Below are 18,105 nucleotides of genomic sequence, written 5' to 3'. Positions count from 1 at the left end.
AAGGGTTTATCTTTATAAGGTGTAAGGAGAGGGTTAAGGGGTTTATTGTCTTTATAAGGTGTAAGGAGAGGGTTAAGGGTTTATCTTTATAAGGTGTAAGGAGAGGGTTAAGGGGTTTATTGTCTTTATAAGATGTCAGGAGAGGGTTAAGGGTTTATTGTCTTTATAAGGTGTAAGGAGAGGGTTAAGAGTTTATTGTCTTTATAAGATGTCAGGAGAGGGTTAAAGGTTTATCTTTATAAGGTGTAAGGAGAGGGTTAAGGGGTTTATTGTCTTTATAAGATGTAAGGAGAGGGTTAAGGGGTTTATTGTCTTTATAAGGTGTAAGGAGAGGGTTAAGGGTTTATTGTCTTTATAAGATGTAAGGAGAGGGTTAAAGGGTTTATCTTTATAAGGTGTAAGGAGAGGGTTAAGGGTTTATCTTTATAAGATGTAAGGAGAGGGTTAAGGGTTTATCTTTACAAGGTGTAAGGAGAGGGTTAAGGGTTTATTGTCTTTATAAGATGTCAGGAGAGGGTTAAGGGGTTTATTGTCTTTATAAGGTGTAAGGAGAGGGTTAAATGGTTTATTGTCTTTATAAGGTGTAAGGAGAGGGTTAAGGGTTTATTGTCTTTATAAGGTGTAAGGAGAGGGTTAAGGGTTTATTGTCTTTATAAGGTGTAAGGAGAGGGTTATAGGTTTATTGTCTTTATAAGATGTAAGGAGAGGGTTAAGGGTTTATCTTTATAAGGTGTAAGGAGAGGGTTAAGGGGTTTATTGTCTTTATAAGGTGTAAGGAGAGGGTTAAGAGTTTATTGTCTTTATAAGGTGTAAGGAGAGGGTTAAGGGTTTATTGTCTTTATAAGGTGTAAGGAGAGGGTTAAGGGTTTATCTTTATAAGGTGTAAGGAGAGGGTTAAATGGTTTATTGTCTTTATAAGATGTCAGGAGAGGGCTAAGGGTTTATCTTTATAAGGTGTAAGGAGAGGGTTAAGGGTTTATTGTCTTTATAAGGTGTAAGGAGAGGGTTAGGGGTTTATTGTCTTTATAAGGTGTAAGGAGAGGGTTAAGGGTTTATTGTCTTTATAAGGTGTAAGGAGAGGGTTAAGGGTTTATCTTTATAAGGTGTAAGGAGAGGGTTAAATGGTTTATTGTCTTTATAAGATGTCAGGAGAGGGCTAAGGGTTTATCTTTATAAGGTGTAAGGAGAGGGTTAAATGGTTTATTATCTTTATAAGGTGTAAGGAGAGGGTTAAATGGTTTATTCCATAAATGGCTGTTTGTTTTCTGCCTCGGATCTGCCTCGGATCACTTAACATTTATGACTGATCCATAAAGGTTATGTGCTTGAGTCACTTGTTCCCCATCAAATGAGATACCAAAACATATGCACACACACACACACACACACACACACACACACACACACACACACACACACACACACACACACACACACACACACACACACACACACACACACACACACACACACACACACACACTATGCTAATAGGCAAAACACTCAACGGATGCCAGTCTTCCATGACTGAGTGAAGACAGTACAGTATCAAGGCCTTTTCTGTCATTGCATTCTTTGACGGAGAGAACCTAAGTGTATTGAATCACATGGTTTGTGGTTCTCCCCCTGAGAAGCCACACATGGTCGAGTCAAGATACGATGGTAAAATGATCTGAAATACGTTACCTCTTGGAGTCAGAGCTCAGGGGAGCGTGATTAAGACGTAATCTTGATGATCGCTGCAGGTTCGTCTTGCCACCTTTGTCTTAAAAAGGAAGCCAATGATGCCACCTTTGTCTTAAAAAGGAAGCCAATTACTCTACAGGGAAGAAAATTTAACTAGCTTATGGCTTCTGAGGCGAGCCACTGGCCACCAGCGTCAGATGGGTCACTGGACACCAGCCATCTCCCCAGAGGCAGCCATGTGTGCACTACAGCAACTACACACACTCAATAATAAACAGGTAGTCCGTTATCTCTATTAGAATAATTTGATGTGGATTTCAATTACGTGCTTTACGACATGAAGGAGCTGAGGATGTGTCATTATTATAAGTCAGCTGATTGGCACACTCATTAATCAAATGGAAACACAAATTAGGAGGTAAACAATGTAAAGAGCAATTACTGCTGCCTTGTCCTGCAGCTGTATCAGACAGATTGGGCTTGGCTCTAATCGTTTTACATTCAAAATGAGACATAAGACTGTCCGTCTTGATAAGAGGTATTTTACCGAATTGATGAACTTTTTCGAGAAAAAGAATAGGAGTAATTTAACACTTTGGCCTCCGACAATAGGCCCATTTGGCCTCTAATACATTTTCTCCTTTTTTTATACAGAGCCAATTTTCCTCTGTTCACATCAGTGGTTCTACTGATGGACACAGCCTATTGATAATCTGCTGGGCGAGATAGTGGGAGTTCTACTCTCTAACTTCAGATACTTAGCTGTGCTGTGCTCTGCTCTGCCTTTCATGCCGTTGGAGAATGAATAGCCTTTGAGAGCTGTTGAATTCTGCTCTTGGTGATGACTTTGCTCATCCACCCAGAGTGAAATCCCATTCCAAGGCGCCTATATATTTTACCTCTTAGTGATTTTATTCGGAGACATAATGTTAACTTTCACTGCTATGTTGAGGACACAGCTGTACATTTCGATGAAACATGGTGAAGCCCCAAAACTGCCCTCCCTGGAAGCCTGTGTTTCAGACATAAGGAAGTGGATGGTTGCAAATGTTCAACTTTTAAACTCGGACAAAACAGAGATGCTTGTTCTAGGTCTTAAGAAACAAAGAGATCTGACAATTAATCTTGATGGTTGTACAGTCGTCTCAAATAAAACTGTGAAGGACCTCGGCGTTACTCTGGACCCTAATCTCTCTTTTGACAAACATATCAAGACTGTTTCAAGGACAGCTTTTTTCCATCTACGTAACATTGCAAAAATCAATCAATGTATCTATGCTTTTGACACTTCTAGGTTAGACTACTGCAATGCTCTACTTTCCGTCTACCCGGATAAAGCACTAAATGAACTTCAGTTAGTGCTAAATACGGCTGCTAGAATCCTGACTAGAACCAAAAAAAAAGTATCATATTACTCCAGTGCTAGCCTCTCTACACTGGCTTCCTGTTAAGGCAAGGGCTGATTTCAAGGTTGTACTGCTAACCTACAAAGCATTACATGGGCTTGCTCCTACCTATCTTTCCGATTTGGTCCTGCCGTACATACCTATACGTACGCTACGGTCACAAGACTCAGGCCTCCTTACTGTCCCTAGAATTTCTAAGAAAACAGCTGGAGGCAGGGCATTCTCCTGTAGAGCTCAATTTTTATGGAATGGTCTGCCTACCCATGTGAGAGACGCAGACTCGGTCTCAACCTTTTAGTCTTTATTGAAGACTCATCTCTTCAGTAGGTCCATGATTGAGTGTAGTCTGGCCCAGGAGTGTGAAGGTGAACAGAAAGGCACTGGAGCAACGAACCGCCCCTACTGTCTCTACCTGGCCGGTTCCCCTCTCTCCACTGGGATTCTCTGCCTGTAACCCTATTACAGGGGCTGAGTCACTGGCTTACTGGTGCTCTTCCATGCCGTCCCTAGGAGGGGTGCGTCACTTGAGTGGGTTGAGTCACTGACGTGATCTGTACGAGTTGGCGCCCCCCCTTGGGCTGTGCCGTGGCGGAGATCTTTGTGAGCTATACTCGGCCTTGTCTCAGGATGGTAAGTTGATGGCTGAAGATATCCCTCTACTGGTGTGGGGGCTGTGCTTTGGCAAAGTGGGTGGGGTTATATCCTGCCTGTTCGGCCCTGTCCGGGGATATCATCGGATGGGGCCACAGTGTCTCCCGACCCCTCCTGTCTCAGCCTCCAGTCTTTCTTTCTTTCTTTCTCTCGGAGGACCTAAGCCCTAGGACCATGCCTCAGGACTACCTGGCCTGATGACTCCTTGCTGTCCCCAGTCCACCTGGCCGTGCTGCTGCTCCAGTTTCATCTGTTCTGCCTGCGGCTATGAAACCCTGACCTGTTCACCGGACGTGCTACCTGTCCCAGACCTGCTGTTTTCAACTCTCTAGAGACAGCAGGAGCGGTAGAGATACTCTGAATGATTGGCTATGAAAAGCCAACTGACATTTACTCCTGGTTGCTGACCTGTTGCACCCTCGACAACCACTGTGATTATTATTATTTGACCCTGCTGGTCATCTATGAACATTTGAACATCTTGGCCATGTTCTGTTATAATCTCCACCCGGCACAGCCAGAAAGGACTGGCCACCCCTCAGAGCCTGGTTCCTCTCTAGGTTTCTTCCTAGGTTCTGGCCTTTCTAGGGAGTTTTTCCTAGCCACCGTGCTTCTACACCTGCATTGCTTGCTGTTTGGGGTTTTAGGCTGGGTTTCTGTACAGCACTTTGTGACATCAGCTTATGTAAGAAGGGCTTTATAAATACATTTGATTGATTCTGCAAGAAACTCAACAATAATATGGTGTACCGTGCCGATGAGCTATGCAACATTTTAGCATTCAAGAGCATTGAATGTACGACTTGATGTAATACATTACACTTCACAGTCTAATAGTGCATACAAACACAAGATTCTGTCTCTCTAAGATGCTTTTCCACACCCACACAAAGAAAATTCAATTTAAGTTTAAACGCTAATGAACAATGTGCCACTAACCTTTTGTTTTCTGATGGAGCCCTATAGTGTTTGAATTCATGTCTATTTAATTCATTCATGTCACACTTAATTACCAAACGAATTAATTTAACGAGGCAAATGCGTCACACGGATAAATGATTGGGGAGGAAGTGGGCAGTGTTCGTCTTTAGCCACTCCCTCCCTGCATCAACAAAGCCTATTTCTTAAAGGCTTCTATTAGTGTCATCAATAAGCCTGATCTATCATATTGTTTACTTGTTATTATTATTATTGTTTATATTGACTCACTGGTCAATCAACAAAACAGATGATACTTTACACACTGTTAATAGTCTAGACAGCCCTTTATGAGGTTGACTGGACAGATAGTGTTAAAGGTTGAGACAGTTTTATACAGTCATTTGTAGTGTTGCTGAGCAGCTGCTCTCCTCATGGTAGATGGAGCAGGAAGACTAGGGGTCATGTTTTCTCTTGTGTTTTTCTCCAGGACCCCAGAGGAGCTAGAGGGCACTAGTGGGAGAGATGTGAGTTCAGGTAGCAGGTGAGATGTCAACTATACTGAGGTTAGGTAGCTGTCTGTCTGTATAACATGAACATAACGCTCATTCAGTCAACAAAGTCATTAGAAGGAAACCTCTCTGGCTGTTAGACTGGCAGAGAAAAACAACATTCACAATTAAATAAACCTGCCACAGAAAAGTTCTAAAAGTATTTCCTCTGTTTTTTTTTACTGATACTAATAAGTACTGTGTCTTGTGGTCGCCTAATTGGACAAGTTCCAAAGGAAAACTAATTAAACATACGTCAGCTGACAATAAGAATATAACTAATTGCACACAAAGACAGAAATGACAGAAATACTGAAAGTAGTTGAAGTGAGAAGTAGGTAGGAAACATCACATTTCTTACTGTACTTGCAACAATGCTATCTTCAAGCTATTCAAGGCCACAGAGTTAAACATTAACTGATATCTAACCACTACATTCAAATTAAAAGTTTAGAAAATGAATGACATCTGAAGAAAACGAAATAAGATGCAGAACAGGAGTAGATAACGTTACTGGGCTGGGAAGATTTAAATACAGTTAGGATTGTGAGATCATTTGTTCTCAGGTTTCAATTGACTCTTGGTAACTGTGCAACAATGTGATAAATTGCATACAAAAACAATCTGAGAGAAAAGGTGTCGCCTTGAAAATAAGTTTGAGAGACGCTTGAGGGAAACATCTCAAGAGTGCTAAAACAGAACATTATATTGTTTTCTTTGACATTCTTTAATTTAATCTATTTTCATAGAATAGTAAGAATAGTAAGGTGTTATTATAATCGTGCTGTTTTTGCATTATCAGCCATATGCAAACTGAACGTCGAATCCAGCACATTTCCCCCTGGTAAACATCAGTGTCTGATTAAGTACTAGGCAACGAGTATTAAACCGAACATCAAGCAATAGCATCTCTGACTTATGAGCCTGAAGTGCTGTTCACAGCATCTTCAGGCTTAGAGTTAATCACCTCCCAAACACAAGACTCCTCTGTCTGCCACTCACACACAGGATTAGCAGGGCTTGGCTATGTGTTTTAATTAACCAACGTCTCTCTTCTTCATAAAAGGCTGAGATAACGGCCTGTCTTTCGGACTGATCATACGATCCAGGTGTTTGCAATTGAGATTCAGTATTTAGATTTATTTGTAAAGTTGGGGCTAACCTCATCTATTTTGTTTGCTCATATATGGGGCTTTAGTTTTCTACATTTTAATGAGGTCTGTTTTGAGCATTTGTTTCCCATTAAAAGTTTTAACTCAATATACTCCAATGTGGGCCTTTGCTTTATGACCAAGCACTGACATCCCCCACAGCACTTCTGGTCAGAATGATATTCTTATTCTAGTGAAGCAGCCGCTGTCCCTCAACAATCAATTACCTCCACTGTCGGTAGTGTAGATCTCTTGTACAAAGCAAGTCCCTGAAATAATTATATGTTTTCTTGTTGGCTGTTGTGTGTATTTCCACTGAATATGTTGTAACAAAAGCATCTCTGTGGAAAAAGTAGAGGACATATCCTCTTTTGAACACTGAGAATTAGAGCTTTGTACAGAAGGATGTTAGGTAACTGGAGGAAATGTTTGTTTGTCCCTCCCAGTCATTGTCCACTTCTGAATCAGCCAAGGTATGTGTGTGTGTGCGTGCGTGAGTGCGTGCGTGTGTGTGGTTACACAGTATCTGGAATTACGTTAGCAGGCAGAACCCGTCACCCCTAGCTGTCGCTGTCTATGCTCACACACATGCATCTATTTATACTTATATCCTTTAATTAGGCCGCAGCCAAGCGAAGTGATACATGCCATCAATCTTAATCAATAAATTAGTCAACTAAACAAGCCATGCACTGACACTCATTCACTCTCCATTCCCCCACTGTGCTAATTACACTTAAACATGGCATTGCAGATTAAAATGGAACGTTTAAATAGAGCATCTTAATGAAACATCTTACCGTAAAGTTCATCAATTCATGTACTTGTGTACTGTTTCATGTTATACGTGTGTATGCATACAGTGTGCATAATGTTCATTCAAATGTCAGCATTTGCATTATTCATATTTTCACATTGTTGTCCCAAGTTCCTCCCATGTTTAGATCAAATTGTTTCAGTCATTTTCACACTGGGGTAGTTTGCAGAAGCGAACTCTTTACAACTGTATATAGAACTTAGAGGTGTAGAGTAGAAATGATGAAACACGCTATACATACAACAGTATGTGGACACCCCTTCAAATTAGTACATTTGGCTATTTCAGCCACACACAGGTGTATAGAATCGAGCACAAAGCCATGCAATCTCCATGGACAAACATTGACAATAGAATAGCCTTACTGAAGAGCTCAGTGACTTTCAACGTGGCACCTTCATAGGATGCCACCTTTCCAACAAGTCAGTTCGCCTTTCCAACAAGTCAGTTTGTTTTGCCCTGCCAGAGCTTCCTGTAAGTGCTGTTATAGTGAAGTGGAAACCTCTAGGAGCAACAACAGCTCAGCCGTGTAGTGGTAGACCACATAAACTCGCAGAATGGGACCTCCGAGTGCTTAAGCACGTAAAAATCGTATGTCCTCAGTTTCAACACTGCCTCTGGAAGCAATGTCAGCACAATAACTGTTTGTCAGGACTTTCATGAAATGGGTTTCCATGGCCAAACAACCACCCGCAAGTCTAATATCACAATGTGCAAGTGTCGGCTGGAGGGGTGTAAAGCTCACCGCCATTGGACTCTGGAGCGGTGGAAACGCATTCTCTGGAGTGATAAATCACGCTTAACCATCTGGCAGTTCGATGGATGAGTCTGGATTTGGCAGATGCCTGGAGAACGCTACCTGCCCCAGTGCATAGTGCCAACTGTAAAGTTTAGTGGAGGAGGAATAATGGTCTAGGATGGTTTTTCATAGTTCCGGCTAGACCCCTTAGTTCCAGTAAAGGGAAATCTTAATGCTACAGCATACAGTGACATTCTAGACGATTCTGTGCTTCCAACTTTGTGGCAACAGTTTGGGGTAAGCCCTTTCCTATTTTAGCATGACAATGCCCCTGTGCACAAAGTGAGGTCCATACAGAAATGGTTTGTTGAGATCGGTGTGGAAGAACTTGACCGGCCTGCACAGAGCTCTGACCTCAACCCGATCGAACACCTTTGGCATGAATTGGAGCGCCGTCTGCAAGCCAGACCTAATTGCCCAAAATCAGTGCCCAACCTCACTAATTCCCTTCTGGCTGAATGGAAGCAAGTCCTCAAAGCAATGTTCCAACATCTAGTGGAAAGCCTGCCAAGAAGAGTGGAGGCTGTTACAGCAGCAAAGGGGGGACCAACAAGGGGGGGTATTACTTTTTCATGATGCTGTGGATAGTGGAGAGAAATGTCTGGTTTCTAAGAATAAAACATTTCCATTAAAGCTTGAATAATGCTGCTGACCTTTAGCTGGGATCACTTCAAATAATGGGATAATAATGGTTCATACTAATAAATTAGGTCCGGTTCTTGAAAATGCTTATCAATTTGTCAAATCAATGTTAACATCCACAGGCTGTTACTGATATCTTAACGTGTGTGGAGTTAAGCTACTATGTGAAAAAAAGACCCCTTCAATCAGGAACACTAAATACAGTACATCACTCACCACATCACATCTAATGGAGATGAAATACACTGCCCAGTTTCAATTGAGGCCAACATGGGTAGTAAAATATTTTAGAAATATCAAAAGCTCTGGATCTAGAGGCTGAGTTGAATAGAGGGTTTTGAAGCAAATACAAACACAAAATCTATATCCACACCAGGGGTAACAGTGCAGGACCAAGAGAATGATTGCTGTCACAGAGCAGATTGGATGGTAACCACCTTTATGGCTTGAACCGCATTAGAAGTTCTTGACAATAGGAATATCAGGTAAAAGACAATACAGGCCATTTCACATTGATATATTTTTATTAAGACAAGTACTCTTCAGAATTTTTTTTGTAAAAATGTTTTATGAACCAATACAAAATATGTATGGGAACATGAGGAAACCTTTCTTTACTACACAGAAATGTTGCCCAGGTACAGAGAGACTAAAGATTTGACCTCAAAACAACTAACTGGAGCAATGAACAACCAAAACGTTCTAGGCATCAAACATGTTCTCCATCCAAACAGCCAAGAAATGTTGGGGGTTAATCAGAAAACTTAACCACTGCAATTATACCACCTGTTTTTTGAAAACATCTGAAAATGTGACTGACATGCATCATATTCAGGATGCTAATACACCATTAGAAAGTAAATAGATGCTATTTAAGTCTCTACACAATCCGTATCGCGGAAGTTCAGCTTTACAACGTGATTCAAATTTAAAGGCAATGTTCCTGCATTAGAGAAGACCGCATTCACGGTAAACACTGTATGTGTCAGCTCAAACGGAAATGACCTTAACATTTATAGCGCACAATCTGTAACGCGATCAGCGATACAGATTCAATAGAGCCTTTAGTCTCCATTTTTTTGTGTGATTACTTGTTCTTTATGTCTGGGGGAAAAACAGATGATACGTTTTACTGTGGATATAAGGATTTATCAATAACCACCCTTGTATTTTGCTGGACACTGACTGTACAAGTGATATTGTCTGATTAACAAATCTAGTTCTTTCTTTGTGAACTAGGTCTATACAAAATAATATGTAACATTTAACAGTGCACCATATATTAAGAACACAAACATATACAACTGAGAAAAAAATATATATATTTTGATTTGATAACTTTCTGAAATGTGTAGTATTCTTGGGGGGCTTTCACTTTGCATTTCACCTGAGATGCAAAACACAAGATTCAACATGAACCTGAGAAAGTTGAAAAACATGGACTACATGTCAAATAGCACTCAGTGGCCAGTTTAATAGGTACACTCATCTAGTACTGGGTCGAACCCCCTTTGCCTCCAGAACAGCCTGAATTCTTCAGGGCATGGAAACATTGGGCCATAATTTGAGCCAGGAAAACATTCTCCACACCATCACAACACTGCCACCAGCATGTACCGTTGACGCCAGGCAGGATGGGGCCGTGGATTCATGCTGCTTACACCTAATCCTGACTCTGCCATCAGCATGACGCAACAGAATCCGGGATTCGTCGTTTTTCCACTCCTCAATTGTCCAGTGTTGGTGATCGCTTGCCCATTGGAGCCGCTTCTTATTTTAAGCTGATAGGAATGGAACCCAGTGTGGTCATCTGCTGCAATAGTCCACCCGTGACAATTACCGACGTGTTGTGCATCCCGATATGCCGTTCTGCAAACCACTGTTGTACTGCGCCGTTACTTGCCTTTTTGTGGCCTTGCACGATTCTTGCCATCCTCCTTCAACAAGCGGTTTTCGCCAACAGGACTGCCGCTGACTTTATGTTTTTTGTTTGTCGCACCATTTTCCTTAAACCCTAGACACTGTCGTGCTTGTAAAAAAAACAGGAAGCTGGCCGTTTCTGAGAAACTGGAATGTCGTTGGGCACCGACGATCATACCACGCTCAAAGTTGCTTAGGTCACTTGTTTTTCCCACTCTAACGTTCAATTGAGCAGTAACTGAATGCCTCAATGTCTGTCTGCCAACTGTATATACTGTAGCAAGCAACGGGCATGTGACTCTGTCTGTAGGAGCAAACCATTTCCAAGAATGGGATGGTGTACATAATAAACCTTCCACTGAGTGTATACTGAAATCAAAAACAACACTTAATTTGAATCCCTACAGCGATCATTTCAATTGTATCCAGAATAAAACATTGAAGATTAACAAAACAAAAGCAAGTTCAGAACTAATCAATACACTTTGAGATTAATATTGATTTGCAAATTTTAATTTGTTATACTGGTATCGGTTATGTTCTGCATCACCCTCAAGCAATTCAATTATATAAACATCAGATTTCCAGTGCCGTTTTGCTTGTTTTACCTTTCCCAAAGTGTGGCGAGCCTTAGCCACAATTGCAGCACATAACCTTATAAATACAACTAAAATTGATTTAGCAAATAAATTAAATACACTTTGCCTACCTTGTAAATTCTTATTGGACAGAAATAGATCGTCCGTAAATAAAATCATTAATACTACTTAGCTTGTTTGTTATAAGGAGCTGTTTTTTAAATAGAAGCAGCCATATCATTCAGTTATGATTCCAATTATTTATCCAAACTGAAAATAACTTCAACTTGTTATTCCAGTTCTTAGTACTGTCTGATTTATGAGTTACATGTGAGTAGAGAGTAAGACCACCACTACTAGTGTAAGGTACAGAGAGATTCATATACTAAGATATAGTATGACACTGTTGACATCGTACTGTATACCCTTTAAATAAAGGAAGGCACTGCATGTAGTCCTTCACTCTTTTTTCTTCATTATTATGATATATTCCAAAGCAAAGTTGAATCATATTGCTTTAAGGCAGTGGCTGTCCTTTTAATTCATGTATTTGGAGTTGTTTTGTCTATCACACTGTTATATCCAATACATCCATTGACTAATGCACCATGGAAAGACAAAAGCAGGAACTTCAATATGCATTACAGGGATTCCACAGCAATCTGTACATTTACTTCAAAAGCTGAAACATGGCAGAAATGGAAACCGTGCTAGTCATTCCCCATTCAAAACTTATAGGGGGATCTTCAATAACTTATTATTCACAGACACGATTAGGAATGCTCATTGAGCAATGACCATTAGTTGTGTGTTACTTTTTCTAATTTGAAAACAAAACATTTTAACAAAACAATAAGTCATGCAAAAATTATATTCAAAGTGTATCATAATATCCGTAAGATATACAATGGTAGTCAAAATAATACATACAGAATTCCTTGTGTACTGGCTACTGTTTGAAAAATTAAAATGTTTTAAACATCATTACAATTAAAACGTCTTCAATCTAAAGTATAAGAAAACATATTTTCTTCCCTTTCATATTGAGATATATTCCTCTCAATAGCAACCCGAGTCAACAGATTAGATAAAGCCCTAAGACAACAATAAAATCGTGTTTGAAGGTCCTTGTAAGGTTACTAAATATATATTCAATATATTAAAGCCCGTATATTATTCAAGAACAAAATCAAATTGGTTTTATCTGTAGAAGAGAATTATTTGAACTGGATTTGACCCTTTGCTGAAAACACTGGGTAATATATGCACTGTATTTGAACACGTACAAGCATTACTATTACATTGGTCCTTCACTGACCATTGAGGGTATGAGTATGAGGACCCAGAGTAAACCATATTGTAGCGACCTTAGCCCAACACCTAGGGACCTCATCAAGGGGATCGGACCTCTTGGTATAACAGTTAAGGTGTTGGCTTAACAGTTGCTGGACCAGGGTAGTCCCCTGGTTGGGACTACCCCCCGAATTCACTATAATATCATGATGTTGAAACAACACAACAGCCTGTTGCCCCGACCAACATCAGACAGACAAACCAACAATGCGTATGACCATGGCAGCAACTCCAGTCAGTCTTTTAGCCACAGAACAAACATAAAAGGGATGTTTCAGTATGTCTGATAGAGCAGGAGAGGTCATATTTATGCATGAGTTAAGAGGGACAGTATAGTTTGATATTGATGAGAGCTGTTTACAATAGATTTTAGATAGTCTGGAAATGACTCATATGTGTTGTTGGCTGCTTCTACAGTACACAGCAGAGAGAGTGCTTCTAAAAGCCTGGTACACAAGCTAAAATAGAGCTGCAGGACAACTAGAGAAGAAGTGCTGTGTCATTCAATCTCCTCTGAAAGCTAACTGCAGCAAAAAGGATCTGGTGGAGTCGACAGGCTTGAGGGGAAAAAAGAAAACAACAATTACGAAAGAAATAGAACAAGGCACAAAATTGTCTGTAAAATAATTGAACTGTACAGAATGGGCCCCAGCAGTCCAGGAGAGGTTGGATGGACAAATCCACGACAAAGCAATGAAGCCTCCAACTACTCATCCACTCTAATCCTCCTCTCCTCTAGAGTTCTCATCATTCTTCTCATCTTCTCTTCTCCTTTCCCCACCTCTCATCTTTCCTTCTCAGCTGCACCAGTTCGACATCCCTCGTTACCCCCCCCTCCCCCTCCCCCCACACCCTCTGGCCCACTCAGAGTTAGATATAGTGCTCTTACAGGACGCCCCCCCTCCCCCCAGCACCCCCCTGGCCTCTCATCATTAGATGTAGTACTCCTTCTTCTCTTCCGTGTTGTTGTGTCCCCCCTCTGCATTAATGATGGCCGTGTCTGCATCTGCTGCGTCGTCTGCCCCTTTGGCTTCATGTGTGAAGTAGGTGCCTGCAACGAATAAACAAATTCATTAACACCCCTGTTGGACTCAAATTAATGGTAATGAATCTCTACAGCTACAGTAGTCCACTTCTAGGTCTACGAATGATCAATGATAGTGTACACCAGTTCGTCTCAAGCCAGTGGAAGCATTGTAACAGCCAGGGAACCCAGGTGAGCCGTTATACCTTTGTGTCTGGCGAAGTAGCGCCCCAGGACGATGAGTGCACAGAGGATAGCGAACATCACCACGGCAACCACACCTCCGATGACAGCGTGGTCTATCTTCTGTGGCGCCCCCTCATCAGCTCTGGAGTCTGGAAACAAGCCAAACACAGCCTCTTAAAACAATGATCCCCAGACCCCTTCTTTGAGCCAATCACAGCTACAGTTAAAATCGGAAGTTTACATACACTTAGGTTGGAGTCATTAAAACTCCTATTTCAACCACTCCACAAATTTCTTGTTAATATGGCTGCAGGGGCAGTATTGAGTAGCTTGGATGAAAGGTGCCCAGAGGTGCCCAGAGTCAACGGCCTGCTCCTCAGTCCCAGTTGCTAATATATGCATATTATTATTAGTATTGGATAGAAAACACTCTGAAGTTTCTAAAACTGTTTGAATGATGCCTGTGAGTTTAATAGAACTCATATGGCAAAAACCTGAGAAGAAATCCAAACAGGAAGTGGAAAATATGAGATTGGTCGATTTTCAACCCAGCTCCTATTGAATACACAGTGGGATATGGACAAAGTTGCACTTCCTAGGGCTTCCACTAGATGTCAACCGTCTTTAGAAACTTGAATGAGGCTTCTGTGTTGTGGAGCCGGATGGGAGCTCTTTGAGTCAATGGTCTGGCAGAAAGCCAGGTCCTGGTCACGCGCATTTCACATATAGCGTCCCATGGCTTCTCTACAGACATAGGGAATTCTCCAGTTTGAACGTAATTGAAGATTTATGATAACAACATCCTAAAGATTGATTCTATACTTAGTTTGACAAGTTTCTTCGACCTGTAATATAACTTTGAAGTTTTCGTCCGACGTTCAGATAGACCTGCATGAGCATTTGGATTTGTGTACTAAACGCGCTAACAAAAGTAGCTACTTGGACATAAATAATGGACATTACTTTAAATCAAGCATTTATTGTGGAACTAGGATTCCTGGGAGTGCGTTCTGATGATTTCTGATTTCTGTTGACTCCAACATGGCGGATAATTGTGGTTATTTTCTGAGCGCCGTCTGCATGGTATGCTTTTCCGTAAAGTTTTTTTGAAATCTGACACAGCGGTTGCATTAAGGAGAGGTATATCTATATTTCCATGTCTAACAATTGTATTTATCGACATCTATAATGAGTATTTCTGTAAAATGATGTGGCTCTCTGCAATATCACCGGATGTTTTTGGAACTAGTGAATGTAACGCGCCAATGTATTTTCATGACGTTGTATTAGTTAATGTGACGACTGTTGCTCATCGAATGATTACAAGTTTCTAATTACGTGATTAACTGAATCAAGCAATTATTAACTCATTAACCTGGGGCACCATGGGAAAACTAGTTTTTATTGAGTTTCTATTTCCCAAATGAACTCAAAGAATATCAGAATATGGATTTTACAACAGCCGCTAATTAACCAGTTGCCTCTACCAATCTCGTTCTGAACGTCGTAAAGCCCGTGAATCTGCACGGACCCGGGTCCCACCAATGAATTCGTACCACACCAATCCTAGTTTAATATTTATTTACTAAAAAGCTAAAATTATGATAAAAGATACACATAGACAAAACACATCATAGGCTATTGATTAGAACTTAGTATAACGGGCTAACACACTATGGCGCGTGTTACCCACAATGGGAATTTCAAAAGAGAGAGAAAAAGAAGTACAAAAGAGAAATATACATTTGGGTGAATTTGTCAGCTATGCTATTCTAACCCTAGCCTTGCCCCAAACTGCCGCTCTTATGGGTCAGAATATAATGATGTAATTACGTGGGGATGATCTCCGGGGATTCTCTGCGTGGACTGTTCTGCTGTTCGATGACGCACTTCTCCTGCGCACCTCCCTGCTCGTCCTCCCGGTGTCAGTGTCCTTTTTGGCTTAGGAGTCTGTTCCCTCACCCCTTTCTCTGGAAGGGGTCTTCTGAGGACAGACAGCTCTGTAGCTCAGAGCTCACGGCATAGGAATGAAACCCTTTAGATACCACGATTCGATGGGAGATGGAGGCTAGGTGGTTCGACTTGAATTAACCCGCTTAGACACAGCTACTCATCTGTAGCTTGGGTAGAAAAGGATTTCTTTGTCCTCAAACGTGCGTTGCGTTCTGGGTTGGTTGACTTTTTCAGACCCTGCTGCAGCTGGGGTCACATAGTCCTGTTGTAAATTCTATACTCACAGGTTTTATGCCCTTGAGTCAGAAGTGGGCGTAGCCGCCTTTACGGCAATTCTCTGGGCGTACCAAGTTAATGAGGCAAGGGCTAGGTTTTTCTCAAATCCCATTTTAGACAACTAACTTAACATCTCATCTTCCCCAAAACATTCTCTTTGATTTGGATATTTTCCATACAACGTACAATGTATAAACATCAAACATATACTAGGAACACCCTTCAAATTACAATGTTTTCGTAATAACGTCATCTATTAACCTTTAATAACAGAAAAAAATGACATACATTTTCATATTCCATCTATTGTCATGACCACCATTGTGGCTGACGAAAACCATTGTTCCAAAGTCCCTTTAGTTCATGTTTAATGTTCGGAGGCTGGTTCTCCATAGTGAAACGACAAAGGAATTTGCCTGTGGCCTGAGATTTACCAGGGGCGTGAGGGCCATAAAAGCACCCACGTCTTCAGACCCCTAGATCTCTCCACCGCTGTTGGGTTGAGAGATAAGCTGTAGGGTTGTGGTCTCCTGTAACCTGACCTGATCAAGACAGTCATGACAGTATACTGAGATTTTTTTTATATTAACTGTATCAAACAAAACATACATGTATTGTGTAACATGAAGTCTTATGAGTGTCATCTGATGAAGATCATCAAAGGTTAGTGATTCATTTTATCTCTATTTGTGCTTTTTGTGACTCCTCTCTTTGGCTGGAAAAATGGCAGAATTTTTCTGTGAGTTGGTGGTGACCTAACATAATCGTTTGTGGTGCTTTCGCTGTAAAGCCTATTTGAAATCGGACACTGTGGTGGGAGTAATAACAAGATTACCTTTAAAACGGTATAAGATACATGTATGTTTGAGGAATATTAATTATGAGATTTCTGTTTCAGTGCCCTGCACTGTCATTGGCTGTTGTCATATCATCCCGTTAACGGGATTGCAGCCCTAAGAAGTTATAACAAACTATAGTTTTGGCAAGTCGGTTAGGCCATCTACTTTGTGCATGACATAAGTAATTTTGCACTTATAATTCACTGTATCACAATTCCAGTTGGTCAGAAGTTTACATACACTCAGTTGACTGTGCCTTTAAACAGCTTGGAAAATTCCAGAAAATGATGTCATGGCTTTAGAAGCTTCTGTACCTGTGGATGTATTTCAAGGCCTACCTTCAAACTCAGTGCCTCTTTGCTTGACATCATGGGAAAATCAAAATAAATCAGACAAGACCTCAGTTAAATAATTGTAGACTTTCACAAATCTGGTTCATCCTTGGGAGCAATTTCCAAATGCCTGAAGGTACCATATTCATCTGTACAAACAATAGTACGCAAGTATAAACACCATGGGACCACGCAGCCGTCATACCGCTCAGAAAGGAGACGTGTTCTGTCTACTAGATATGAATGTACTTTGGTGTTAAAAGTGCAAATCAATCCCAGAACAACAGCAAAGAACCTTGCGAAGATGCTGAAGGAAACAGATACAAAAGTATCTATATCCACAGTAAAACGAGTCCTATATCGAAATAACCTGAAAGGCCTTTCAGCAAGGAAAAAGCCACTGCTCTAAAACCGCTATTAAATAAGCCAGACTACGGTTTGCAACTGCACAATGGGGACAGAGATCGTACTTTTTGGAGAAATGTCCTCTGGTCTGATGAAACAAAAATAGAACAGTTTGGCCATAATGACCATCGTTATGTTTGGAGGAAAAAGGGGGAGGTTTGCAAGCCGAAGAACACCATCCCAACCGTGAAGCACGGGGGTGGCAGCATCATGTTATGGGCTTGCTTTGCTGCAGGAGGGACTGGTGCACTTCACAACATAGATGGCATCATGAGGGAGGGAAATTATTTGGATATATTGAAGCAACTTCTCAAGACATCATTCAGGAAGTTAAAGCTTGGTCGCAAATGGGTCTTCCAAATGGACAATGATCCCAAGCATACTTCCAAAGTTGTGGCATAATGGTTTAAGGACAACAAAGTCAAGGTATCGGAGTGACCATCACAAAGCCCTGACCTCAATCCTATAGAAAATCTGTGAGCAGAACTGAAAAAGCATGTGTGAGCAAACCTACAAACCTGACTCAAGTTACACCAGCTCTGTCAGGAGGAATGGGCCAAAATTCACCCCACTTATTGTGGGAAGCTTGTAGAAGGCTACCTGAAATGTTTGACCCAA

General features: G+C 41.1%; 1 protein-coding gene across 3 annotated transcripts in view; it reads right to left on the bottom strand.

Annotated features, from left to right (window-relative positions):
* Positions 1 to 9,126: 9,126 nt before the first annotated feature.
* LOC139382984 (cell adhesion molecule 1-like) overlaps positions 9,127 to 18,105 on the bottom strand; it is a 157,105-nt gene continuing 148,126 nt past the window's right edge. For 2 of the 3 annotated variants that reach the window (XM_071127265.1, XM_071127266.1), the window contains 2 exons: positions 13,703 to 13,831; positions 9,127 to 13,523 (listed from right to left, as the gene is read on the bottom strand). In XM_071127265.1, coding sequence (XP_070983366.1) covers positions 13,405 to 13,523; positions 13,703 to 13,831 — 248 coding nt within the window. In that variant the 3' untranslated portion in view covers positions 9,127 to 13,404. The remainder of the gene's footprint in view (positions 13,524 to 13,702; positions 13,832 to 18,105) is intronic. The other variant, XM_071127267.1, reaches the window with a different exon arrangement.

The sequence above is a fragment of the Oncorhynchus clarkii genome, chromosome 24 (assembly GCF_045791955.1).
Source record: "Oncorhynchus clarkii lewisi isolate Uvic-CL-2024 chromosome 24, UVic_Ocla_1.0, whole genome shotgun sequence".
In the NCBI taxonomy this organism is placed as follows: Eukaryota; Metazoa; Chordata; class Actinopteri; order Salmoniformes; family Salmonidae; genus Oncorhynchus; species Oncorhynchus clarkii.
This window is presented reverse-complemented; position numbering and strand designations above follow the sequence as displayed.